The sequence below is a fragment of the Mya arenaria genome, chromosome 14 (genome assembly GCF_026914265.1).
Source record: "Mya arenaria isolate MELC-2E11 chromosome 14, ASM2691426v1".
NCBI lineage: Eukaryota > Metazoa > Mollusca > Bivalvia > Myida > Myidae > Mya > Mya arenaria.
Genome location: NC_069135.1, coordinates 62,846,747 through 62,871,900, shown reverse-complemented (window position 1 = coordinate 62,871,900; position 25,154 = coordinate 62,846,747). Strand labels below are relative to the sequence as shown.

At 33.8% G+C, this 25,154-nt stretch overlaps 1 protein-coding gene and 1 non-coding gene across 6 annotated transcripts in view; both read left to right on the top strand.

Moving 5' to 3' along the window:
• Nucleotides 1-2,380: 2,380 nt before the first annotated feature.
• LOC128217047 (membrane-associated guanylate kinase, WW and PDZ domain-containing protein 3-like) overlaps nt 2,381-25,154 on the top strand; it is a 97,957-nt gene continuing 75,183 nt past the window's right edge. For 4 of the 5 annotated variants that reach the window (XM_052923875.1, XM_052923877.1, XM_052923876.1 and 1 more), the window contains exons 1-6: nt 2,381-3,035; nt 12,916-13,029; nt 16,545-16,664; nt 18,400-18,727; nt 19,854-19,927; nt 20,724-20,747. In XM_052923875.1, the coding sequence (XP_052779835.1) occupies nt 2,648-3,035; nt 12,916-13,029; nt 16,545-16,664; nt 18,400-18,727; nt 19,854-19,927; nt 20,724-20,747 (1,048 nt within the window). In that variant the 5' untranslated portion in view covers nt 2,381-2,647. The remainder of the gene's footprint in view (nt 3,036-12,915; nt 13,030-16,544; nt 16,665-18,399; nt 18,728-19,853; nt 19,928-20,723; nt 20,748-25,154) is intronic. The other variant, XM_052923874.1, reaches the window with a different exon arrangement.
• Nucleotides 15,891-15,967, top strand: Trnaq-cug (transfer RNA glutamine (anticodon CUG)). Its single transcript has one exon. It is a non-coding gene; the product is annotated as a tRNA-Gln (tRNA).

The following is a 25,154-nucleotide window of genomic DNA, read 5'->3' as shown; positions in this document are numbered from 1 at the left end:
TTGAGCTGAAAATCCGAGTTCGTACAATAACTGCTTGTATCCAGGTACATGTACCGCAAACTGTGTATGCTTCCTCTTATGCATGTTTCAAAAAATGAAATTGTGTCATTAGGTCATGAAATTAAAAAAAAAAGTTTCTTGACTGCCGTTTATACTGAATTGTTGTCCTTCATTTGGTCAATATTAAGACATCATTTTCACATTTAGTACCTATAACAGCCTGTTCACAGCAACAGGAAGGTACCGATTGTATTTTTTTTTTATTATCGCACATTCCGTGCACGTCATGGTTTTAAGAGGCATGTATTTTAAAAATGCATTTTTTCTCTTTGAAAAGTAAAACATCCGATCATTTATTTATGTCCATGTATACGACTACTCGAATGAAGAAATACAGGCGATTGTTCAGTTTCTGGGAATTAAATAAAAAACAACAACGTGTTGATATTTGTGACATAATTACAGATTTGAGATTATTGAAGTTACGACTAAAATCGGCCCCAAATTCTCGAAACTTCTTAAGCTTAACAGGCTTAAGTCGCTTAATTTCAATTAGCCAAAATACATACTGAAAATGGATTTTGATAAATGAAAAATGGTTTATTCTGATAGTCATACAAATTATTCCTACATAATTTCTAAAAATTCTTGAAGAAGTAAATATAACACCTTTTATAAAACAACAAAAATAGTGAGATTAGCTTAATCCTGTTATAAGGGACTTAAGAAGTTTCGAGAAATTGGGGCCTAAATTGCTTAAATCCGTTTTTGCGTAACTGGGCTTCAATCAAAGTATCGTAAGGGCATTAATTGCATACATTTAGCTAGTAAATTTACGGGTGTATCTCAAACGGAACGCCTTAAATTGACGATCGGAACGCCTTAAATTGACGATCTCAAAACTTGCCGGAGATGGCCGAGTTGTTACGAGTGAGGTGTGTCTGAGCACCGTCTTATAAGCAGCGTAACGTTTTTAATTTACAACGATTGAGAAACAAGTTATAACAACATTATCATGATTAATCACTCTCATTGCCACGATGTTACGCGAGAGTGTGGTATTGTGTTGTTGGGAAAACTTGAGTACCTGGGGAAAACACACTTGTCCAGCTTGGTGACCATAAACCAAACGCACGTGCGCCCAAGCAGGGAATCGAACCAGGGTCGCCTATGTGAGAAACGTCGGAGTGCGCTGACCACTGCACTAACCGGACAACCTGGATCTTATGTATCATATTGAAACGAGTCCATGTGAATCATTTGTGCAGTAGCATAGGACGGCCTGAATTAACAGAACTTAAAATAACAATTCTTAATTAGTAACTAATTCTCATTCACCAGAGTACGTGATGATGCTATGATTAAAATTTATCATCACAGTATCAAACCTAGCTCTGATAAATGAGAATGAATTAGAAGTTATGTATTGATTGCTATCATGGTGAAACTATACAAGTAATAAAATTTACGCATTTAAAATAGTTTCATTTTTATAAAAACATATACGAAATAATCAACAAAATATGACATCTATGGTCAGACCCAACAGTTGTCCAAGTGAATATGACTTCGGGCAGCTGTGGACCAGGGGAGCAAGACAAAGCAACCCTCGGACAAAATCTCCCATGTCATTTTTTACTATGTAGACAAAACCTAGCTCCCATTCCATTTCTGACTAGTTCTAGGATCCTACCTCTGCCTAGGTGGACAAAACATCCCAGATCATTTTTGACATGCTGGACAAAACATCCCAGATCAATTTTTGGCATGATGGTGGTCAAAACATCCCATCCTGTATATAACATCCAATAAATATTTGTCAGTATGGACACATATTTATCACCACAACAAAAGTGTTTTTACACAAAATATTAAATTAATTCTGAAAATGAGTGTTGCCTAACCTTTTATGGATCTTGGGTGTCAAAATGAACTAAGATGTGTTATCCAGCCTGTTAAAATGATGCAGAAGCAGGTTTTGACCATGGGCTGTTTTGTCCTACATTGGTAGACCACCAACACAACCATTGAACCCCACGGGAACGTGTATGTGGCCTATCTACGTCCCACCCATAGTCGAGTTTGATTAAGTGCAACCAAACTTGTATGATGTTTATTAGTTACATGTGCCCAGGTGCCACCCCAAATCAAAAGAATGGATACGCCAATGTAATTCAACATTTAAGCTGTAAAGAGTAATACACTTTATATTCCAGTAGGAGTGAGACAGTATGGATTGACATAAATATGGAATTTAACTTTGAGTTCTGCAAATATAACGACAATTTTGAATGTTAATTGAATTTTGCGACAATGGACAGGTGCCCTAAGATTGCTTTACGGTTTAAAGTCAGTGCGCATGCGTAGTAATGGAGTTTTCAGTAACAATTTTTGAAATAGGGCGGAAGAGTTTGCAAAGTTTACCAAACTTGAATTAAAAAAGCCCCAAATCGTGTGTGCAACACTATCATAAAATAAACTTAAGTATCCCCTTGACCAATTTCGCAAAATGTTGATGCATTGTTGGCTATGCAAAACGTAAACAACGAAACCTATTGCATGGGTCACAAAGTTTTGACAGGTTTCAAGTTAATCATGGTTAGTGTTTACTCAGCTTAACTTACTATGTGACTATGTGATATTTAACATGCTGAAAAATAAGCACACCCTGCCTGTCCCTGCAGCGAAACCGCGCAGGGATCAGAGTGTGGGTCGGGAACGAGAACAAGAGAAAGAGCCTCAAATCGACCCAAACCATTGGAGTTACCGTGTTAACGAAACTCTTGTGTCTGCCTTGCCCGATGAAAGTTTACATGTGACCCTATTGGGTGGTGCAGATAATGGATATTTTATTTACCTTGATGAAATTGATCATGATAAAATTACATATCACAGTGGCAAGTTGGAACCAGGGAACATCATTCTTGAAGTGCAAGGGCAACGGATCGCGGGATACACTCTCCGAGATGCTATGATATGGCTGAAACAAGTCAGTCAGAATGGGGCTCCTGTGATGATAAAATCTGTCAAACCAGGTATTATGCTTCAATAAATTATTTCTTATACATGATGATTACATCAGTATCTGGAAGAAATATTGATTTATAAGTAAAGAATAAAATAAAATATAATACTTCACTAGGGCTCTGCTTCAATAGTCCTTAAAAATATCTGCTATTAGAAACTTTTGAAAATTTATGTTCTTGGCAAATGGGTAATAAATATCTAGTGTTCAAAAAGTACCCTTTTAAAACTCACATTATTTGGGTTAAGCAATTCACGAACTGTCCTTAATGGGCTTGATTGCTCTTTCACATGTACATTACAGACTAGATAAGTAAAACAACTGGTGTTGGATGAAGTAGTAAAATTGTCAAGCTTATACATTACTAATGAATTTTACAACTTGATGTGATGCAAAATGCTCTAACACGTCGATTTTCCAACTGTCATTTCTCATGTTATTATTGCTTCATCAGCATGTTTTCCCTGTCATTATTACTTCATTGACTGTCAAATTATAATATTCATATTCAGAGCAACTGGAAATTGAGTTTTGCTTCTTCATAATTATAATGACTTGTAATTATACAAAGTGATAGTGAGTTTGAATGTTACTTTATAACATACCGGAAATTATGAAGATGGTCATGGATAAAAATATAACAATGCGTGGTTTGTGAATTGTTTTTTTATTTTTTTATTCAAACATGTTCTACATTCTTTGCAATGGGATGTAAACAATTTTTCATTGTTTTTGTTTTCAAAAGAGGAATACACCATCTGTTATCATATGCCAAACAGCTGCATAAAGGCAATAGTATCTTGGACCAACAACAAATCCTACTCCCAGATAGTATATAGGTGGTGTTGAAAAAAAAAAAATAGAACTGCAGTTTAGATTTCTAAGGAACAGGGTGCTTTAAAAGGTGAAAAGGGCACATTGTTTTTGGTTTAAGTTTGTAGTAGATTGGAGATATGATTTAATCATAAAATAGGTCTTTAAACATAAACATACAAACTATATTATTACCTAGACTACACAAGGTTAAAAGGTGCACATGTGCTGGTCTCCAAGAAAGAAGAGGGGTGCTACCAGTGATGTTTGGATGATCGATTATACTCAAAAATTGATTGGGTGGGCCAAAAATTGGAAACAATCGATTTTATTTGGTCATAATCGATCGTCAATTCAATTGGTGGGTTGTTTTTCTTCTTTCCTCTCATTATTAGCATACGGGTAATTTCGCCAATTTTTTCCTTTGAGTTTGTTTATTCATTCGGAAGTAATCAGTTGTTATCACTAACAATATGGCCAAATATGTTTTCGCATGTCAAAACCGTCTTTAGATGAAAGGCAGTAAATTGCACCAAAACCAAATTGCTGTAGAAAGGTGCTTTACCGTGTTCTTTTAGGTAACACCTTTCTGCCCTCATGGAGACCAACATCAGGGCAGCCATCATTTACCTTCGTAGAATTAAATGCTCCAAGACTGACCATTTTTTCCTTTGTTTTAATTACTTGTAATATGATTATAACAAAATACAAACTTAACTTATTTGGAAGTTAAAACCTTATATTGACTTCAAATTAACACAATTTCTTAGACCTTACATTTCTGTAAAAATCTTATCACTCCAGTCCAATAAATGTGCCCTGTTTTTCGTTAGGACAAAAATAAATAAATGTTTGTTTAGGGCAACCTTTCCAAAATTTCTAGGTAGGGTAGGTAGGGATTTTTTTTTTTTCAAAATCTGATGTAAGTTCAGAGTGTTTTCTTGCACATATGGCAGTCTTTCCTACATTACTGTCATTGCCTGACTTTGTTTTATCATATAAACAATAATTCTGATTAAAATCTGCATTTATCGGCCCTTAGTAACTCTTTTCGCTAACGAATATTCTTTTTGCTCAGAAACGGAAAAAAATAGTTAGGGACGGCGCATTTTTATAGGTAGGGTCGGGTTACCCGAAACAGACATATTTTTATTTTAGGCCTTAGCTCCCTTTAAAATCTAGCTGAAACCAAAATTAAATTAAATAACAGATTCATGAACTGTTCTTTATTCTGAATCAAGACCTGAAACACGAAACATGGATTATTTTAATTATTGGCTACAAAGTATCCTTACAAAATTAGTATGAATAACTTATAAGGTTGTGTGGACCCTAGAGGATTGGTTATTGTTCGGAAGTATAGATGCAATCAAACATCACAATTGTTATTCATAATGTCAATAAATGTGATTATTCACCAATATTAACTGCATGGGTTAAAGCTGCACTCTCACATATATACCGTTTTTACAACTTTTTTTATTCTTTTGTCTTGGAATGAGTAAATATTTGCGAACCAGTGGTAAAAAACTGCTGACAAAGGATCAGATCGCAGATTTTCATATTTCTGTTCGAAAATGAATGTTTTATGGATTAAACTGTTTCTAACAGTGTAAGAGAAATGCATAAAACATAAATTTTAGAACTTAAATGTAATAATCTGCGATCTGATTTTTTGTCAGACTGGTTTACATGCATTTTCGCAAAAATTGGCTCGTTCCAAGACAAAAAAAAAGTTGTCAAAATGTTCAATCTGTGAGAATGCAGCTTTATAGTAATTAGCGAGCAAAATTGTTTGTCTTTTTAAATTATACTGACTCATATGATGTCATAAATGCAAAACACATCAAAGGTCACCAAATTATTTTAACAAAATAAACAACACCATTTCCTTCTTTTTTACTGTTTAAAAAATGTAAATTTTATTGAATTTTAAAAAATGATTTTGTTTGGTTTTTGCATATACATGTAGTGAATTGTTCAAATGTAGGAATAACTAACAAGAGTGCAGCTTTAAATGCCAAACAGTCCTGGCCTATATTTTACACCTTTTGTCTTTCTGGACTTGATTTTATTTTAATTTCTATAAATATGTCAATTTCTATGACCAACTTGACTTCAATTTAAATGCATACTCATGTCAAGCTTAATTGAGTTGTATTTTAGATAGACTTGTTTAAATTCATCAAAGGTCACCATGGCCAGTTAATTTAAATAGAAAATTCAAACCGTGCTGACAAAAAATGATTTCAAAAAAGAAAAGAAATGTCTGCTTAGGCCTAAAAATTTTTTTATTATTTCTTGTTTCATGGACTTCTCAAATAATCACAACCCTATTGTATGCCAGCTTACATTTTTTTTACCATGTTTTTTTCTCCGCCTTTTTAGATAAAATGATGTAAAAGATGTCTTACTCAAAATGTTACAATACAATTTTGAAACATTTTAGTGCAAAAATTGATATTAAGACTTGAGTTTACTTAAATATTTCATTTTTATCCCTACTAACCTGCGTACTCTATGGATTCATAATTGTGCTAGTGGTGTTTGGTGGCATGCCCCCTCGGAAAATTTTGAAAACCATGGTGCATTCTGGGCATTTTGAGGTGCTTTATTCAGTATTGGAAAATGGACAGTTAAGGATGATGTAGTCAAGTATGCATACTGCAACTTTGACTGATATCTTTTGATTTTTTTGTCAGAATGATGTTGATTCAGCCACATACTTGCATATAGGCAGCTACGCGCCTGACAGTGGATTGGAAAACTTACATTAATTGTTGGGGCCTAAGTGAAACCTAAATGACTTCTTAATGAAACAGAATGACCTCCCCTGAATGTATGCAAGAGATATTTTGTTAATAAGGTCATTGCCAACCCTTCATTGGGGAATATTTCAATGCGTAAGCAGCTGTCAGTCACTGTCATTTAGTGTTGACAGGGTTGAAGGTCAAATATTTGGAATACCCTAGAGCTGAAAAGTCGGCTTTCTTGAGCAGTGCAGTCTCCCCCTTATGACCATGTGAAGTTCAACTCTTACCTGTTCAAATGTGTTATTTAATTGAATGTTCTCTTGAAAAGGCTGAAATCAAATCAGCTTTCAGATTTGTCTGGCTGATAGAGTTAATGAATGTGATTGCCTAAATTGGAAGTATTAGTTAAACTTTTGTTTTATTGGCTTTTGACATAATATAAACATGATAAAAATCTTCTTTTGTATTTGCCAGTTGATGCATTTTAAATACTACGGTAGTTGGCATGTTGCACAGTATTAAAGCTGGGTGCAGAGTTGCTTTGTAATGTAGTTAACTACAGGGCTTCCATTAAACCTGCACTCTCACAGATTGAACATTTTGACAACTTTTTTATTTTTTGTCTTGGAACGAGCCATATTTTGTAAAAACGCATGGAAACCAGTCATATAAGACTGCTGACAAAAAATCAGATCGCAGATTGTTTTATTTTAGTTCAAATTTGATGTTTTGTGCATTTTTTTTAAACCATTAGAAACGGTTTAAGCCATAAAACATTGATTTTCGAACAGAAATATGAAAATTTGCAATCTGATCTTTTGTCAGCAATCTTTTATCATTGGTTTGCAGATATATACGCAAAAATTATGTCTCCCCCTCTGTGGGGGAGACATATTGTTTTTGCCCTGTCCGGTAGTCCGTCAGTCCGTCCGTACGTCACACTTCGTTTCCGATCGATAACTGGAAAACCGCATAACCTAGGATCACCAAACTTGGTAGGGAGGTTGGTCGTGAGGTGTAGAGGATCCCTATTGTTTTTGGGGTCACTAGGTCAAAGGTCAAGGTCGCGGCGACCCCCAATATAAAAAACATTTCTGCTCAAAATCTTGAGAACGGTTTGACCTAGGTTCACCAAACTTGGTAGGGAGGTTGGTCATGAGGTGTAGAAGATCCCTATTGTTTTTGGGGTCACTAGGTCAAAGGTCAAGGTCGCGGCGACCCCCAATGTAAAAAACATTTCCGCTCAATATCTTGAGAATGGTTTGACCTAGGTTCACCAAACTTGGTAGGGAGGTTGATCATGAGGTTTAGAAAACTCCTATATTTTGGGGGGTCACAAGGTCAAAGGTCAACGTCGCTGTGACCTCTAATGTAAAAAAATATTTCCGTGCAATATCAGGAGAATGCTTTGATCTAGGTTCACCAAACTTTGAAGTGAGGTTGGTCATGATGTCTAGATGATCCCAATTGTTTTGGGGGTAACAAGGTCAATAGTCAAGGTCGTGGTGACCTTCCATGTAAAAATCATTTGCCTGTAATATCTTTATGTCTCCCCCATTCATGGGGAGACATATTGTTTTTGCCCTGTCCGTCAGTCAGTCCATCAGTCTGTCAGTCAGTACGTCACACTTCGTTTCCGCCCAATAACTATAGAACTCTTAGACCCAGGAACTTCATACTTGGTATGCTAGTTGGTCATGACTAGTAGATGACCCCTATTGAATTTGGGGTCACTAGGTCAAAGATCAGGGTCAACGTGACCTTGAGGTGAAGAAACGGTTTCCACTCAATAACTAAAGATCCTTTGGGTCCAGGAACTTCATACTTGGTATGCTAGTTGTTCATGACTATTAGATGACTCCTATTGATTTTGAGATCAAAAGGTCAAAGGTCAAGGTTACCTTCAGGTAAAAAATGTTATGTTGGCAGTGACCTTAAGCTTAAAAATGGTTTCTGCTCAATAACTAAAGAAAGCTTGTACCCAGGAACTTCATAGTTGTTCATGACTAGTAGATGACTCCTATTGATTTTGAGATCAGTAGGTCAATGGTCAAGGTCACCGTGACCTTGAGGTGAAGAAACTGTTTCCGCTCAATAACTAGAGAACGCTTGCAACCAGGAATTTCATACTTGGTATGCTAGTTGGTCATGACTAGAAGATGACCCATATTGATTTTGAGATCACTAGGTCAAAGGTCAAGGTTGCCATGACCTTGAAGTGAAGAAAAAGTTTCTGCTCAATAACTAAAGATCCTTTGGTTTCAGGAACTTCATACTTGGTAAGCTAGTTGTTCATGACTAGAAGATGACCCCTATTGATTTTCAGATCAAAAGGTCAAAGGTCAAGGTTACCTTCAGGTAAAAAATGATACGTTGGCGGTGACCTTAAGCTTAAAAATGGTTTCTGCTCAATAACTTAAGAATGCTTGTACCCAGGAACTTCATTCTTGGTACGCTAGTCGGTCATGACTAGTAGATGACCCCTATTGATTTTGAGATCAGTAGGTCAAAGGTCAAGGTTGCCATGACCTTGAGTTGAAGAAATGGTTACCGCTCAGTAACTAAAGAACACTTGCACCCAAGAACTTAATACTTGGTATGCAAGTTGGTTATGTAGATGATCCCTATTGATGTTGTGATCAGTAGGTAAAAGGTCATGGTCACGATGACTGTGAGCTGAAAAATGGTTTCCGATCAATAATTGAATAACGCTTGCGCCCAGGAACTTCATACAATGCAAACTTCGTTTACATTTTCCATGATTAATCAACAACACTTTCTTCTCTTCACTATTTAATATAATCGAATAAACCAAACTTCACTGTTGGTTTGTCTCCAGTCCAAAGTTACAAATTTCATGTCCATCATTTATTTTTTCTCAGCTACGACCACACAATAGGGGAGACAAGCGCTTTTTCAAAAAAGCAATCTCTAGTTTCCTCTTTCCAAGACAAAAATTAAAAAAGTTGTCAAAACGTTAATTCTGTGAGAGTGCAGCTTTAAATTGAGAATATGAACTTCTTTGCCATCAATTGTGGAAGTTTTCTCTGAAATTTGGAACTTTAAAGGGACTTAACACCAGATGGTCCCAAAATCGACACATACAGTATTTCCACAAAACCCCCTATAAATGTCGATATGAGCTATTTTCCATTTAAAACTTACATGGTTTGTCCATGTAAATCCTGGTTAATTAAAAATTTCGTTGGTATTTGTATCTGTACTCATTACATGATCTTCTCTTGCTAAATATATGCACTATAAACAGGGAAACCATTATGCGCTATTTTTAAACGGGTTAAACTCAGCTGAGACAATGACAAAATATACTTTGAATCAATTGTAAAATTGTCTGCCTCATACTAGCTGGTATTGACAATTATATGCTTGTTCTGTGGAAATAATGTATTTTCTGATTTTTGGACCATCTGGTGTCCAGTCCCTTTAAACCATATAACTTGTCGTCAGAATACAAACCAGGTGCTCCTCATATATAGATACGCTGCATTGGTGGTAAACTTCACCTTTAACAGTAATGATGTAAATTTCCTAAAGAATATGTCATTGAAAAGTAAAATGCTCTTTTATGAACAATAATCCGTTTCGAATGAGCCATTTAAGTCACTTGTAGTGGAAGGAAAGATTACATGCAATCGTAAACATGTCATATATTGATAGTGATTTGATTTATTGACTCCCGATATTGAAACAACTGTTCTCCAGGACTATGAGAATACAAATGCACATTTGTAGATATCTCTCTTAGTTTGTGATGATAATCTTTATGAGCTTGCATTTATCTTTCTGAAGTTTTGCTGAACAATTTTCTTGCTGGATGCATGTTTCTTGCTGGATGCATGTATATTGTGATATATATATTGATAAATGTTTGTCTGTGTTATGGTTTAATATTTTGATACATTCGGGATTTCTTTTGATCTTTAAAAATGCACTCTTGCTCCGAAATAAGATCGACCAGAATTAATACAATTGTTTTTATACCAAAAAGGACAAATAAATGTTGAAAACAATTGTTCTTATGAAGGATACCGAGTTTAATTTGAAAGAAAGGTGCAGAAAACTTGGTATTTCTAACTTATGAGATGATAATAGATCGCAATAAATCTTTTAGCACTCACCAATCATTTAACATTTTTGCTTTTTGAAAGCTATTAAAAACACGGTTACAATCTTGTTATAAATCAGTAGTTAAAAATATTTTCCATAAATGCATTATCTAAAAGTAAGTACTTAAATAAAGGTTTATCACTCAAAATTTATACATGTTTGTTATACATGTGTAAGTATTGATTTAGAATAAGAGTGTCACCTTAAAAATGGAGAGAGAGAAAAAGAAGATTTAATTTTGGTTCAATTAAAATAATGTAACGATTTATATGTATAAAACATATTATTATTTTATATTTCTATCTTTAATCTTAAAATATTCAATTGTATTAGGTAAAAATCGTCAGAGCAGAAGAAACTTTTGAACTAAAATACACTGTTTTGCATCAAATAAAAATGCTGAAAATCCCTTTTCAATAGATTCTAACAAAACCTGTTTCTTAACTTCAAGAGCAAGTTTTGCTTCTTCTCTCTTGGCGTTGATCTATGTGCTTTGTTCACAGTTTACAGTACGCTGCTGGAATGATTACATTAACACATGTATAAGACATACACAATCATGATGCAGACATACTTTATGCATCGATTAATATCATTTAAACATTGATCAAGAATAATTTTTTTTTCAATTTTTACCCTTTCGTTGTCCATCAATAACTTTAGAACAGCTTGGTTTAGAGTCTACCGATTTGGTATGCACAAAGGTCATGGTCAGAAGATGACCCTCAACGCTTTTTGGGTGAAAAGGTCTTGGTAATGGTGACCTTTAACAAAATATTTAAAGGGGCTTTCATTTCCCATCAGTTACCTTTGTACATATTGGGTGTAGAATCTTTGACTTGGTACACAAAGGTCATGGTCAGTAGATGACCCTCGATGCTTTTTGGGTAAAAAGGATCAAGGTAATGGTTACTTTTACCAGAAGAAATATAGCAGTTTTCTTTTCCCATCAATTACCTGTGTACAACTTGGTGCCGAGTCTTCGAACTTGGTATGTGCAAAAGTCATGGTCAGTAGATGACCCCTATTGGTTTTTTGGTGAATACAATGTAGGTCATAGGGATGGGCACTTATGCTCCAATTCTAAAACCTTTGAATGACTGGGTGTCATGCATTCAGACTAAGTATACACCAGGGCTTTTTTCTGCCCATTTTGGGAAAAAGACCCTAGACATTTTTGGAAATTTTGCATCGTGAGAATGCCGAAATTGGGAAAATTTACAGTTAAAAGAAAAAGCTGTCTAGTCTCCCGGAATTAGGAAATGATTTTTATGTTAGTTTATTTCCCTTTAAAAGATCCAAAATGGCTTGGGTGTAAATATCTATTGCAATAAATCAATCATGACAGATAATATTTCATACAGATATCTGAATGTGATGAAAATCAAGTTTCCGAGTTCAATTATCAAAAAAACTTTACATCACATAATTTATTAGGATGTTGAAAATGAACCAGTACATGTAAAAAGACTTTTTTAGAAAAAAAATATATGTTTTTGATTGGAATTTTTTTCACAAGATTGGGAAAAATATCTTATATTTTGCTTTGGGAATGGGTCTGATAGTCGAACCTGTGGGTACAATAGAAAAAGCCCTGACAGGTCATGGTTAGTAGATGAACCTAATGATTTTTTGGTCAATTTGTCAAAGGTCAAGGTCATGGTGACCTTTAGTAGTAATATGACAGACCTGTGCTTTTCTTCACAATCTATAACTTAAGATTTTCACATTTAAAATTGATTTTATTTTGCCTGACAGTGATATTTTCTGTTGCAATATAATGCCTTCTGAGGGCTGTTTCCCCTTGCAATTTTTTTTTTAGTGTTCATAATCTCCCTAAAAATTCATGATATTTTTTCAATAATTAAATACAGATTCTGTGAATGAATAAAAGAGCAATGTATTTAAAAAAAAAATCTTGATAAGACTAGCTCATAAACTGAATAATGTATACATGAATTTAAGTAAAAAAAACATATATTTGTTATTATCTTTGCTATTTTAGCATGCTTTTGTATTTTTCCCAAAGTTGAAAAAAAAAAAAACGATTTGGAAGATATAGTCGGTGAAAATAATTCCAAAAAAATCACTGAATCTATTTCCATGGGACTTACCACATCAGTGTTTCATCAAACAGGCTGGACAGTAACTTTTAAACATGCAGTATTGAAATTTAACATTTTGTACATATTTCAGGTCAGCTACCTCGGGACCTCCGCCAGTACCTGGGCTCCCGATTTCCGAAGGGCTCCATCGACCATGATCTCCAGCAAACCATACGCGACAACCTCTACCTCAGAACTGTGCCGTGTAAGTGACCACTTGTCAAAATTTCATTGAAATATTCTAAATGCTTACATATAACTCTTTTGGCCTTGACAACCGAGCTGTGAAAAATCTAAATTCACAACCGTTTGGACATGGCCAAATATAATTGTATGGTTAGGATAAATCCAAATCAAAAACAGGTAGGGAAGATAGCGTAGATAGGCTTTTTTTTTTTTTTTTTTGGACTTTAATTAAGAATGTAATTGTCATCATTTGGAAATGGCATTAAGTTATTTTCTGTATGAAGCTTAAATGGTTAAAAACTTCATATATACACTTGAAAATTATTTTTTTTATATATATACAAACAGTAGAGTTGACGCCTATTGCGTAGGTAGGGTCTGGTTACCTGAGAACAATATGTATTTTTTAGGCCCAATCAATAAGGCTGGACTCTAACAGAATTACCATTTTGACAACTTTTTTTTTTTTTTAATGAGCCAATTTCTGCGTAAATATCTGCAAACCAAGTTCTGACTGTTGACAAAAAATCAGATCACAGATTTTTATATTTCCATTCCAAAATTAATGTTATTATGTTAGCAGTCTTATATAAATGGTTTCCATACATTTTCGCATATATTGGCTTGTATCAAGTCATAAAGAAAAAAAAAGTTGTCAAAACATTTCAATAAGGCCTAAAAAAAACAAAAAAACATTTGGTTCGGTTTACCCGACCCTACCTACAGAATAGCCGCCGACCCTACCGTTTTTATAGTCAGTTTGAAAAAAATATAAAAAACTAAAAAAATAAAAAAAATCGGTTTTTTTAATTGCTTTTCAATATGAAGTTTAAACCTTAAATGCTTATATACAGAAGATTGCTTTAACACCATTCTCCAATGATGAAAAATGATATTCTTATATAAAGCCTAATAAAAAAAAAAATAAAAAAAAATAAAAAGCCTACCTACCCTACCTATTTTTGAAAAGCATGTAACCCTAACCAAACAATTTTTTTTTTAGGCCTTATGTAAGAGTGCAGCTTTCAGAGGTGCAGAGAACCAATCCAGTTCATGTACGAATTCCAACCACATCACCCGCATAAATTCTTGAAAGATCAATTTCTTTGATTTTCTTCTTCCTATTTTTAACATGACCCAGACAGGAAATCAATTCTAATAAAATTAAGTAATTAAAACAATCACTAATTGTGTAATAAAGATGAAAAAGAGCTTAATTATTGATGCGCTTTAAGAAAATAGACATGTGTTCTATTGAAGTTCCTATTTCCTATTGATTTGCTCTGAAGGTAGAGAGTAGAGAACACTTTGATGATGAACCAAATTGAACATGCTATACCAGCAGGCCCTAATTACCCCCCACCCCCACACACACACCACCACCACCCCACAACCACCACTAAAAAATAAAGTGATTATCATCAAGAACATTTCCTTTCAATTTTCAAAATTTGTTTGAGAAATTGGGGCCAGCATAATTATTCATTGAATCTCCTAAAGAAAAATGTATCTCTAATTAGTGGAACGAAGCAAATCATTTGTTCTGTTTAGCAAATCTTTTTCAATTCAGCCACAAATGTTAAATTTTGATTTTATACCTTTTTTGCTGAGATGTTTTGCTAGGATATAAAAATATTGCCATACATTGAATATGGTTATGCAATAAAAAAAAAATCTGATCAATTTGGGAAGCGGCTGTCGGGACCTCAGTGTTTTTTTGGTGCAATTAACTGCCTTCTAAAGGCTATTTTCCCTCGCGAATTTCTTGAAAAAGAAACAAAATCTTGACAAGACTATAACTCTTTCACAGCATAATGTATGCATACAAAAGTCAAAACATGTATGATTGCCATTATATTAGATATTTTGGCCTAATTTTGTATTTTTCACAAAGTCAACTTTTTTTCCCAATTTGCAGTGCACATGCGGTTAAAATAATTCGAAAAAAAATAAATGGGCCTTTCTGATACGGGAAAAAGGTGTCATTTTGACTAGAATTGGGAATTGAAATATATATTGCTTAAAAATGAACAAAAAAATAGACATGAAAAGTAAAATAATATGATTTTGTTTGTTTCTATAAGAATATAATTATATTTTTGCCACACAAAACAGTTTCACAGTCCAATTAAAAATAAAATAAAACAGAAAGCGGAAATTTTATTTTCACTTTCGTTGAAAAATGTATGTTTTAGCATTGGAAATCAGGCTATAAAAAATATCTTAAATCTAATGGCCCCAAATTCGTCAGAAAAGCACATTTGGTTATATTTGATTTATTTCACCTTTGGCATTTTAAAAACTGGTATACACATGTAGAATTCAAGACAATATGGTTTTAAACTATGTTTTAACTATCCTGCAATTTCTAATCGTCATGTTGAGCTAGTATTCTTGAAAAGAAATATATTCAAGGGAGACAAATATTGCCAACTTTTTCTGGGAGTATTGAAGAGTAGCATTAATTTGTGTTTCAAGTTGTTCAAGAATATAATTTAGTTGACAAGGATACTTCAGATTTGGGAGCTATAATTATTATTTTCTCAAGAAATTTTGATATCAAAATTTATAAAAGTTAGGGATGAAAAAATGAATGATATGTTAAAATGCATAGTCAGATAGAAAATGTGGTTAGATTTTTATGATAAAAACATGACTGTGGCGTTTTTAATTATAATATTTTTTTTTCAGATTTTTGACACCTTGCCATGGGTGATTTTTTTGTCATCTAAATAAACAGTTAAGGAAAGGGCTTTTTGATATAAAAGCTATCTAGACCTGTGTTTAGGGCCACCTGATCCTACCTGGAAAAAACTCTCAACCCCTAAATAGAAAGAAATCTGATTCTCTGAATTTTTTTTTTTTTTTTTTTTTTTTTTTAGTCCGCCCGGTTAGCTCAATCGGTAGAGCGTTGGACTCTGAATCGGACAACCCGGGTTCGATTCCCGGGCGGACCAGGTCACTTCTGTTGTGATTGGTTATGAAATCCTTTCTACGGCCATTCGCACTGTACCACTGCCCCTGGCATGTACAGAAGTTGTCAGTTTCTTGCAGAGGTGAAGGCACCCAGTACTGGTTCTGCCCAGGATAGGTGTGCGGTGGTTGAACTGTCACTCTGGGACCCTTCAATGTGCTCACGCCGGGACCCGGAGTATAAACTACTAACACCACCACCTCTCTGATTTTTAGCTGTAATTGACCGTGAAATCCATATGTGTTGATTACACAGAATAACACGAAATAGTAAAATTCAGAATTTACCGAAATGTCAAGGTAAGCATTTGCGACTTGCTTTGCTTAAAAAAAGTAAAAAAACCAAAACATTTTGTTCCTACAGTGGTCGAAATTAACACAAGCCAGCAAGCCCTGCTCTGGCAAAATGTCTTCTCAGGCTGCTGACAAATTCTGAAATTTATAATTCCTTCTCTTTATTAATATCTAGCTTTTTTGCCTAACACTAAAATGAGTTTTTTTAAGAGCCTAACTTAAAAGAAGTAAAGTAAAAGATGCTGATTTATCTTGTATCTGTTTCAGGCACAACCCGGGAGCCTCGACCGGGCGAAGTCAATGGTGTGGACTATACCTTCCTCTCGCAAGAAGATTTTCAGCAACTAGAACATTCTGGCTGTCTCCTGGAAAGTGGCATCTTTGATGGTAAATTTATTCTATAGTTTGTGTGTGTTTGTTTTCAAAGAAAAAAGTTGAGGTATTGTCACAGCCTTAAACCATGGCTATAGCTTCAAAACTGTTCAATTATTAAAATGAAACTAGTAAACATGTTGTAAAAGACAGACAGGGCTTTTTCTGGCAATTTTGGGAAAAAGACCCCGGACATTTTGGGAAAATTTGCGTCGTGAAAATGCGGAAATTGGGAAATTTTTCAGTGAAAAGAAAAAAGCTGTCTAGTCTCCTGTGAATTAGGAAATGATTTAATATTAGTTTATTTTCCCTTTAAAAGACCCACAATGGCTGAAATATCAATCCTTGGGGTGTAAATATCTATTGCAATAAATCATGACAGATAATATTTCATATCTCTAAATGTGATGAAAATCAATGATTTCTGAGTTCAATTACTAAAAATACTTCACATCACATAATTTATTAGGATGTTGAAAATGAACCAGTACAGGTAAAAAAAAAAATTCTAAAAAAAAAAAAAAAATTTTTTTGGATTGGGATTTTTTTCTGAAGATTTGGAAAAATATCTTATATTTTGCTTTGGGAATGGGTCCGATAGTCGGACCCGTGGGTACTATAGAAAAAGCCCTGGAGACAGGACACATATATATATATATATATATATATATATATATATAGAAAGGCTTTAAAGCTGCGCTCTCACAGATTGACTGTTCTGACAACTTTTTTAGCTCGACTATTCGAAGAATAAGGAGGGCTATACTACTCGCCCCAGCGTCGGCGTTGGCGTCCGGTTCAAGTTTTAGGGCAAGTTGGGATTTTCACTTATAAGTCCAATACCCTTCATTCAATTGACTTAATACTTCACACAATTGTTCAGGGCCATCACATGATGAGGTTTGATAACTCCATATTTTCCTTTACGCAGATTATGGCCCCTGATTGACTATGGAACTTATGTTAAAGTTTTAGGGCAGGTTGGGATATTTATTAATTACTTCTACACCCTTCATTCAATTGGCTTAATACTTCACATAATTATTCAGGACCATCACCCAATGAGGTTACATAACTCCATATTATCCTTAATACAAGTTATGGCCCCTGATTGACTTAGGTTAAAGTTTTAGGGCAAGTTTAAGTCAAAGGCAAGTTGGGATTTTAATAAAAAACTTCGGATCACAGTTTTCATATTTACGTTCAATATTTAATGTTTTATGGCTAAAAGTTTTACCGGTAAGCTTTTACCGGTGCTAACGCTTTAAAAAAATTAGTTCTTCAGCATAAAACTTGCAGTAAATATAAAAACCTGCGATCTGAACTTTCGACAGCAGTCTTATATCACTGGTTTCCAGACATTTATGTAAAAATTGACTGATTCCAAGACAAAAAATAAAAAGAAGTTTTCATAACGATCTGTGAGAGTGCAGCTATAAAGCCTTTTTATACATATATGTGTACTGTCTCTGGCAACATGTTTACCAGTTTCATTTGTCAAAATGGTCGATCTCTGAGAGTGCAGCTTTAATAATAATGGAGTTATGATCCTTTTTTGACTGAAAATCAACCGCAGAGAAGAGCTTTTGTTTCCAATAGGTCGATTTATTTATACATTTGATATCAAAATTCATTTATTACAAGTGTATTGTAAAGTATCTCAAAATATTCAGTGTATCATTTATAGATAGATAATATATAATCATTTATAGATAGATAATATATAATCAGTATGATATCTGACTTCCAGGAAACATGTACGGTACTCCCAAGCCGCCCAAGGATCCCCAGGGTCAGATTCCCCGGCGAACAAATTCTGTTGGCAACATGTTACCAGGGTATCAGGCGGCAGCTGCCTCAGGGCCATGGGAGGGCAGGAGGCGGCGGAACCACAGCAGCTCAGACCTTCCCACCACCCCGACCACCCCAAAATCCCCGGGCTCATTGAGGAAGTTTATACCGGAACCTCCACCCCGGGGCAAATCGCTGGAACGGTCTGACAGCTCAGAAAGTCTCGGTCCACTACCACAGAACTGGGAGATGGCTTTTACAGAGGAAGGACACCCATACTTCATAGAGTAACTTTATTTTATTTTTCCTTTCAAAGAGTAGGAACTAGAAAAGATAGGGAAAACAACACTCTTCACATACAGTCATGAATAGATGAGTTTAAGGTGTTTACGAAATTGGGGGGGAAATAAATGCATTTAAGGGTGCGAAATGAGGCTGATATTCAGCTCTTAAATGACTAGAAGATGGCCCTGATGATTTTATGTAAATCTAAGACATACCAAAATAAACTTTTGATAATATGCTCAGATAGTTGAAAGCAGATAAAACACCAGGGAAGGATGGTCTTAAAGAACTGGTTAAGTTTCTTTATACTAACTATTAAATGTGCAGGGAAAAAATGAAATTTCAGGCCAATTTCTGCACAGGCAGTTATATACAGGGCTTTTTCTATAGTACTCACAGGTCTGACTATCGGACCCATTCCCAAAGCAAAATATAAGATATTTTTCCCAATCTTCAGAAAAAAGTCTTTTTACATGTACTGGTTTATTTACAACATCTAAATAAATTATGTGATGTGAAGATTTAGGGATAATTGAACTCAAAAATCATTGATAATCATCACATTTAGAGATCAGTGTGAAATATTATCTGTCATGATTTATTGCAATATATAATTACACCCCAAGAATTGATATTTCAGCCATTTTGGGTCTTTTAAAAGGGAAAAGAAACTAATATATAATAATTTCCTCATTCGCAGGACACTGGACAGCTTGTTCTTTTAACTGTAAAATTTCCAAATTTCGGCATTTTCGCGACGCAAATTTTCCCAAAATGCCGAGGGTCTTTTTCCCAAAATGGGCAGAAAAAGCCCTGCAGTAGTTCCTAGTTTTTTTTTATTATGATCTATATTGCATAAACAATAACTTGAATCATATTATGGGGGAAAATCCTATACTCTTAATCTTAAAATTTTAGTACATATAATGTAACATAAACGTCAACAAACAGATGAAGCAATTCATATAATATTGATAAAGTTTTCATGTAAAATATAATAGATTTTAGAGTTTATTTCAGAATACAATAGGCAACATGTCCATGTGTACAGAATCAGTAACATATGTTAATGCAAATAACATAGTCATTATACTTATAAAACTGTTGTTGTTGTTGTTGCTATTACAGTCACAACACTGAACAGACCCACTGGCTTGATCCCAGGTTAGCTAACCGGCAGCCGGAAACCAGCAAGGAAACTGGTGAGTTGTCTCCCTTTAATTGTTCTTCCAGGATAGATTTACCTATAAATAGGAGTTAGAACTTTCTGAGGTGTTTGCTAAAGTCTTTTACATGGTTGTCCCCCTTGGTTTAGTTCAGAGAGGTTGATGGTATGAATTATGAAAATCTTTAATGATTTTGGCTGTGTTCTTAAACTGAATTTGCCTTGACTTGAATTTTTTTTCTTTCTAAGTGTAACTGATTATTATTTTTTTTTTTAAACAAGTTTTAGTGGATATGGCAGTTATATTTTATATAATTTGTTAAATCAGATCTTTTATAACATGTGAAAATAGTGTTAGTGTGGAAAAGTCTCCTAATTTGTAAAATAAATTCCAATTAACCTCAGAGAACTTTCCAGCCTTAATTTGAAAGAAAAAGTCCTTCCTTTTGATTTAATTTGGGGATTGAAGGTTTATAAAAAAAAATGTTCAGGTTATATACCACCATATTTTTTAGGTAATGTTCAACCATTTCCTTAAATGATGAGTTTATACAAAATGGAAATTGAAAACATTTTATTATTTGTAAACATAGCTCACATTAAATCAGCACTTTGTTGTTCAGGTTATGTACCACCGATATTTTTTCTTAAGGTTATATACCACTGATATTTTGTTTCTAAGGTTATGTACCACTGTTATTTTTGTAGTTCAGATTATTTATCATTATAATTTTGTTGTTCAGGTTATGTACCACTATAATTTTGTTGTTTAGGTTATGTACCACTACAACTGTGTTGTTCAGGTTATGTATCACTATAATTTTGTTGTTCAGGTTATGTTCCACCATTACCCATTGGTGAGTTTGCTCAAATCCCATGTATGAAATAGAATCCATCACATCTAATACATGTTTATTGTTCTAAAACCATTATTCTTATCATAAATATATAGTGTATCACAGATAATGTCTCATAAAAAATAACAGTATTTACGTTTTCCAGTAAACAAGCCATTTGTTTTATGAAGCGTACTGAAGTATGTCGAAGGCATAAAAAACAATGTCTGCATCGTTAATTTTGCATCGTGAAATATAATCTTTATTGCATGTTGATATGCATTTCCAGTGCAGTATTTGTACCAATATGCATTTTGTAAATGCTGCAAACATTTAGTTCTTTGCAATAATTCCAGCTTTGTTTTATCAGCAATATTTTCTCCGGCATTTTAGAACAGATGTGTACATACATCTTACAGATTTCAATTTATTCCAAGAAAACATTTTGTTTACAGTTTACAAGTTAAAATATGTGTTTTTACAGGGCTTTTACAGCGAATATTTAGAACAGACAAGGTCTTTTTTTTGGTTTTTGAGATTTAAATGCACTTAATGCTTCAAACTGGTTCAAATTTAACCCGGGAATGATTGAAGCTCATTCATTCAAATTAATCGAAGATTGTACTGACCTTCACCAGTTTCATTAGGTAGCCATAAGGACTACCAATTTAAAAAATCAAGTAGCACGACCTGGATTTTGGTAGCCCCATTTTGGAATGAAAAAAACAAAAACTGAAAAGGTTGGGAATAAAGACAAATGTCTATCCTTAGATTAAAAATGTACTGTACTGTACATAAACTCATGTTACTGCCCTTCGTAATTTTAAGCAAGGGAAGCAACCACCGCAATGTGTTTCGTAACAATGCGGTAAGAAGTTTATAACTAGCTTTACTTCCGTTTAAGTGTAAACAAGTTTTTTTTTAATTAAACAAGTAACTCAGTGGACTCTTTAACTGAAAGAGGAATCAGTCTTACTGAATAATTGTAAGCCCTGTGCAATCGTTAAAGCCGAGGCTTGCAACAATCACATCAGCACAGACAGTGATTCACCATTATTAATTTTAGGACACAAATGTTTATGATTAATGATAACATAATATATTTTCGATTGAAAAGTAGCCAAATTAAGGCCTCTGCGAAAGATAGTTAAAAAGCCTTTGTTTTAATTCTTGTAAGGGGAACACTCCCTTCTTCTCGCCAATTTTCATTCTACCTTTAGAAAAGCGGTTTTTAGTTGAGGTATTGTTATAGCCATGTTGTCATTGACAGCTTGGTATACATGGTGCCAGAAGCATGGTATGTACATGTTACCAGAGACAAAATGCCTATGTCAGGCCAGGCCCATTACTCTGGCTTTTATGATTGTGGAGTTATGTCCCTTGTTTGATTGAAAAATAACAGTAGACACACAACAGGGTTTGAATAATCAGTGTTAAAAAGCAAAAATAATGCATTTGTAAATGTTTATTTCTGTAGAAAATAAACTGAGTCCTTGGGAAATGAACACAGAGGGTAAGTGAAGTAGGTTACACATAACTAGTGGGTTACAGACTACTATATTATTTAGTGCTATGGAGGGGTCAAAGAGTGAAGATAATTATTGGGAAGTTAGCAAATAAAATGGGTTTGTTAAAGTTGGCGAATGAATCTTGGGTATGAAGTAATTGGATGTACACACTTTAATTTTTTTTATGTAAAATGACTCATCTTCTAAAATGGAATAATTTTATGTTATAATTGTAACAACATAGTCTATAAATTAGAAACAATGTCTTGTTAATTGACATGGTTGTATTATTGTAGTTATATGCTTATATAGATGACTAAAATATTATCTTTTTAGATTTGTTTTCAATTTGAGCTCTAGTTCTGAATAACTTCTGTTTTCTAAAATTTTGAAATATTTTGTACAACTAATTTAAAAAAAACTTTCAATTAATTTACTGTCCCTTTCATAGTTTTATTTAGTCACAAATTAATTTGTTAATATTAAAATAATACTACTAATTTAATAATTCTGAGTATTTCATATGTCTACATGCATTTCTTGACCTAATGTATATAGTGTTTTTATAGTTACTACCCAGAGAAGTCAATATTTTTATGTTTAACAGGTTTAGTACCAATATTCCATTGTTGCATGATTTTATATATGACTGAAAAGTCCTGTGCAAATAGACGCTATAATTAGATGTAAATTAGGGGCTGTAAAGTGACCTTGATCTTTGTCCAGAGTTATATCATTTTTATTGGTCTGATAATACTGGTCAGCTTTATGGTATATTATAGACTGTTGTGAAAATGTTAATTTAGTCTTTGGGATTAGCCCTTAGTGCAGCCAGTGGGCAGAGCTAGGCAGATATTTATATTCACACAAACAAACACTTAGACATTTTTCAGGAAAATTTATAACAATTCTGACTTCAGAAAATATGTTTATACAAATTTGATTTTTGTGAGAAGTATTTTTTCTGGGATGTATTTATTTTTGACGCTGTTCCTGCGAGGTAAGAATTTAAAAGAAAAAATCATTTATTTCAGATATTTAAGTTACCATAATTCACCTTCGAGTTCGAACACTCTATGAATTTGGACACTGTAACAGTGGATTTTATACACTGATAATTATTGTCAAAAATAATTTATTTTGCGTAACTTAGAAGTCTTACAAGAACTTTTGTACATTTTAAGGGAATTTAAATATTTTTGGAAGAAATTTAAGCTGTCACCTTGGCTTATTTACATTGAGAAAATGGTTTGTTTAGAAATTAACATCATTTTAAAGAATCAGCTTATAATTGTATCCATGGAAAGGATTCAAGAAATGGAAAGTTAGTTGGAATGCAAATATACATTCAAATTTCCTGTTTCTAAGATTTTCTTGAAGGCTGCATACATATTTTGTGATTAAACCATAAGCTCCAACTTCATTTTCTTCTCAAAAAACGTTATCAGATAAAGCACATATACATGACATTGAAACACATGGAGTCTTTGACAAGGTACCACCCCTCGTTCATCGAGATAAGGTCGGCAGAGGTTTGGAAACAATAGCTCAGAAAAATGCTTACCGGCTTATCTTGTTAAAAGACATGAAAGAAGATTAAGCCAGGGTTTCCATTAAGAATTTGAAACTGGAAGAATGAACTTCCTAGACATTAATCAGTCATTGAAATTAGACTTTTGGATTAACAAGCCCGAATTCTTATACTAATGCAATACATTTTTTTTTAAACAAGCCCTGCTATATAAAATTCAGAATTTGAGCAAGCCCAGAAGACATTTTACCAGGGCAGGGCTTGCGGGCTTGTGCTAATTTCAACCACTGCATTAATATTGGAAGTTTTCCTCTGAAATATGGAAGTTTATGCCAATAGGAATCTTATAATTTTCCACTAGTGTCCAAGCAGCTACTTCAAATATTAAATAATTTGTAACTATAATTTGCAAACTTAATTCACAAAAATGTATAGAATTCATTTAACTTCAAGTCCTATTGAAAATGTGGCCATAAAGTAACTTGACAGCAGGTTTTGATATTCTGAACTTCTAAGCCTTCTTCACTTTTGGAAGTTTTCTCCAATACAAGTTTTTGTACTTCCAAGGACTCAATTTTGGAAGATTTAGCACATTTTTATTGAGAAATATACTTCTAAACTTCCTTAACACGGAATCCCTGTTAAGGAACCAACGTTGAAACTTTTGTTTGTTTGGTTTGAAGGTTTTTAAAAAACACAAAAACAAGCTCATTTCATCTGTCGAAAATGAAACACGCCCATGAACTGGAATTTGTTTGTAAGATGATGATGCAAAAATTGCCACAAAAATGTAGTTATAGTTCTAGTATGTTCAGAAATATGTTTGAATTTTTTTATTATTTCTTATTGCACTATCATCCTCTTAACTTTCCTGTTAGTTATTGATTAGGCCAGGATTAATAATTAATAATTAATTTGTTTTGGCATTTTATGACTGACCCACAAAAATACCTGCAACCTGAAATTGTTTTGAGTTTCCCCATAGGTGATGTTTTGTTTGTTTTTATTTTGGAATTAATTGAAATGGTGTTGCAGGAGAGGGACAGGGCATATAGGTGTTGGAGATTTACTGTACATGGTATCGGGGCTGTGAACACTAAATTTTGGATGTTATGAATTTGACGGAAAATGTTAGGAATTTGGTTTACAAGAAATAATATAAGGTTTACACTTCCAGATATATAAAGTAATTTGTATGTATTTATAATTCTGTATAAGTTTTAATGAACAACAAAAGAAATGTTTGATTTTCTTAAGGTTTAAAGTATATGAAGGCATATGGGTGCCCATGATGGTCTCCATGAGGGCGGGGGGGAGGGGGGGTCAGCTACCAAAAATAATTCTACAGTATAGGGGTCACTTATTTGCGTGTAAATAACATGTTGGGAA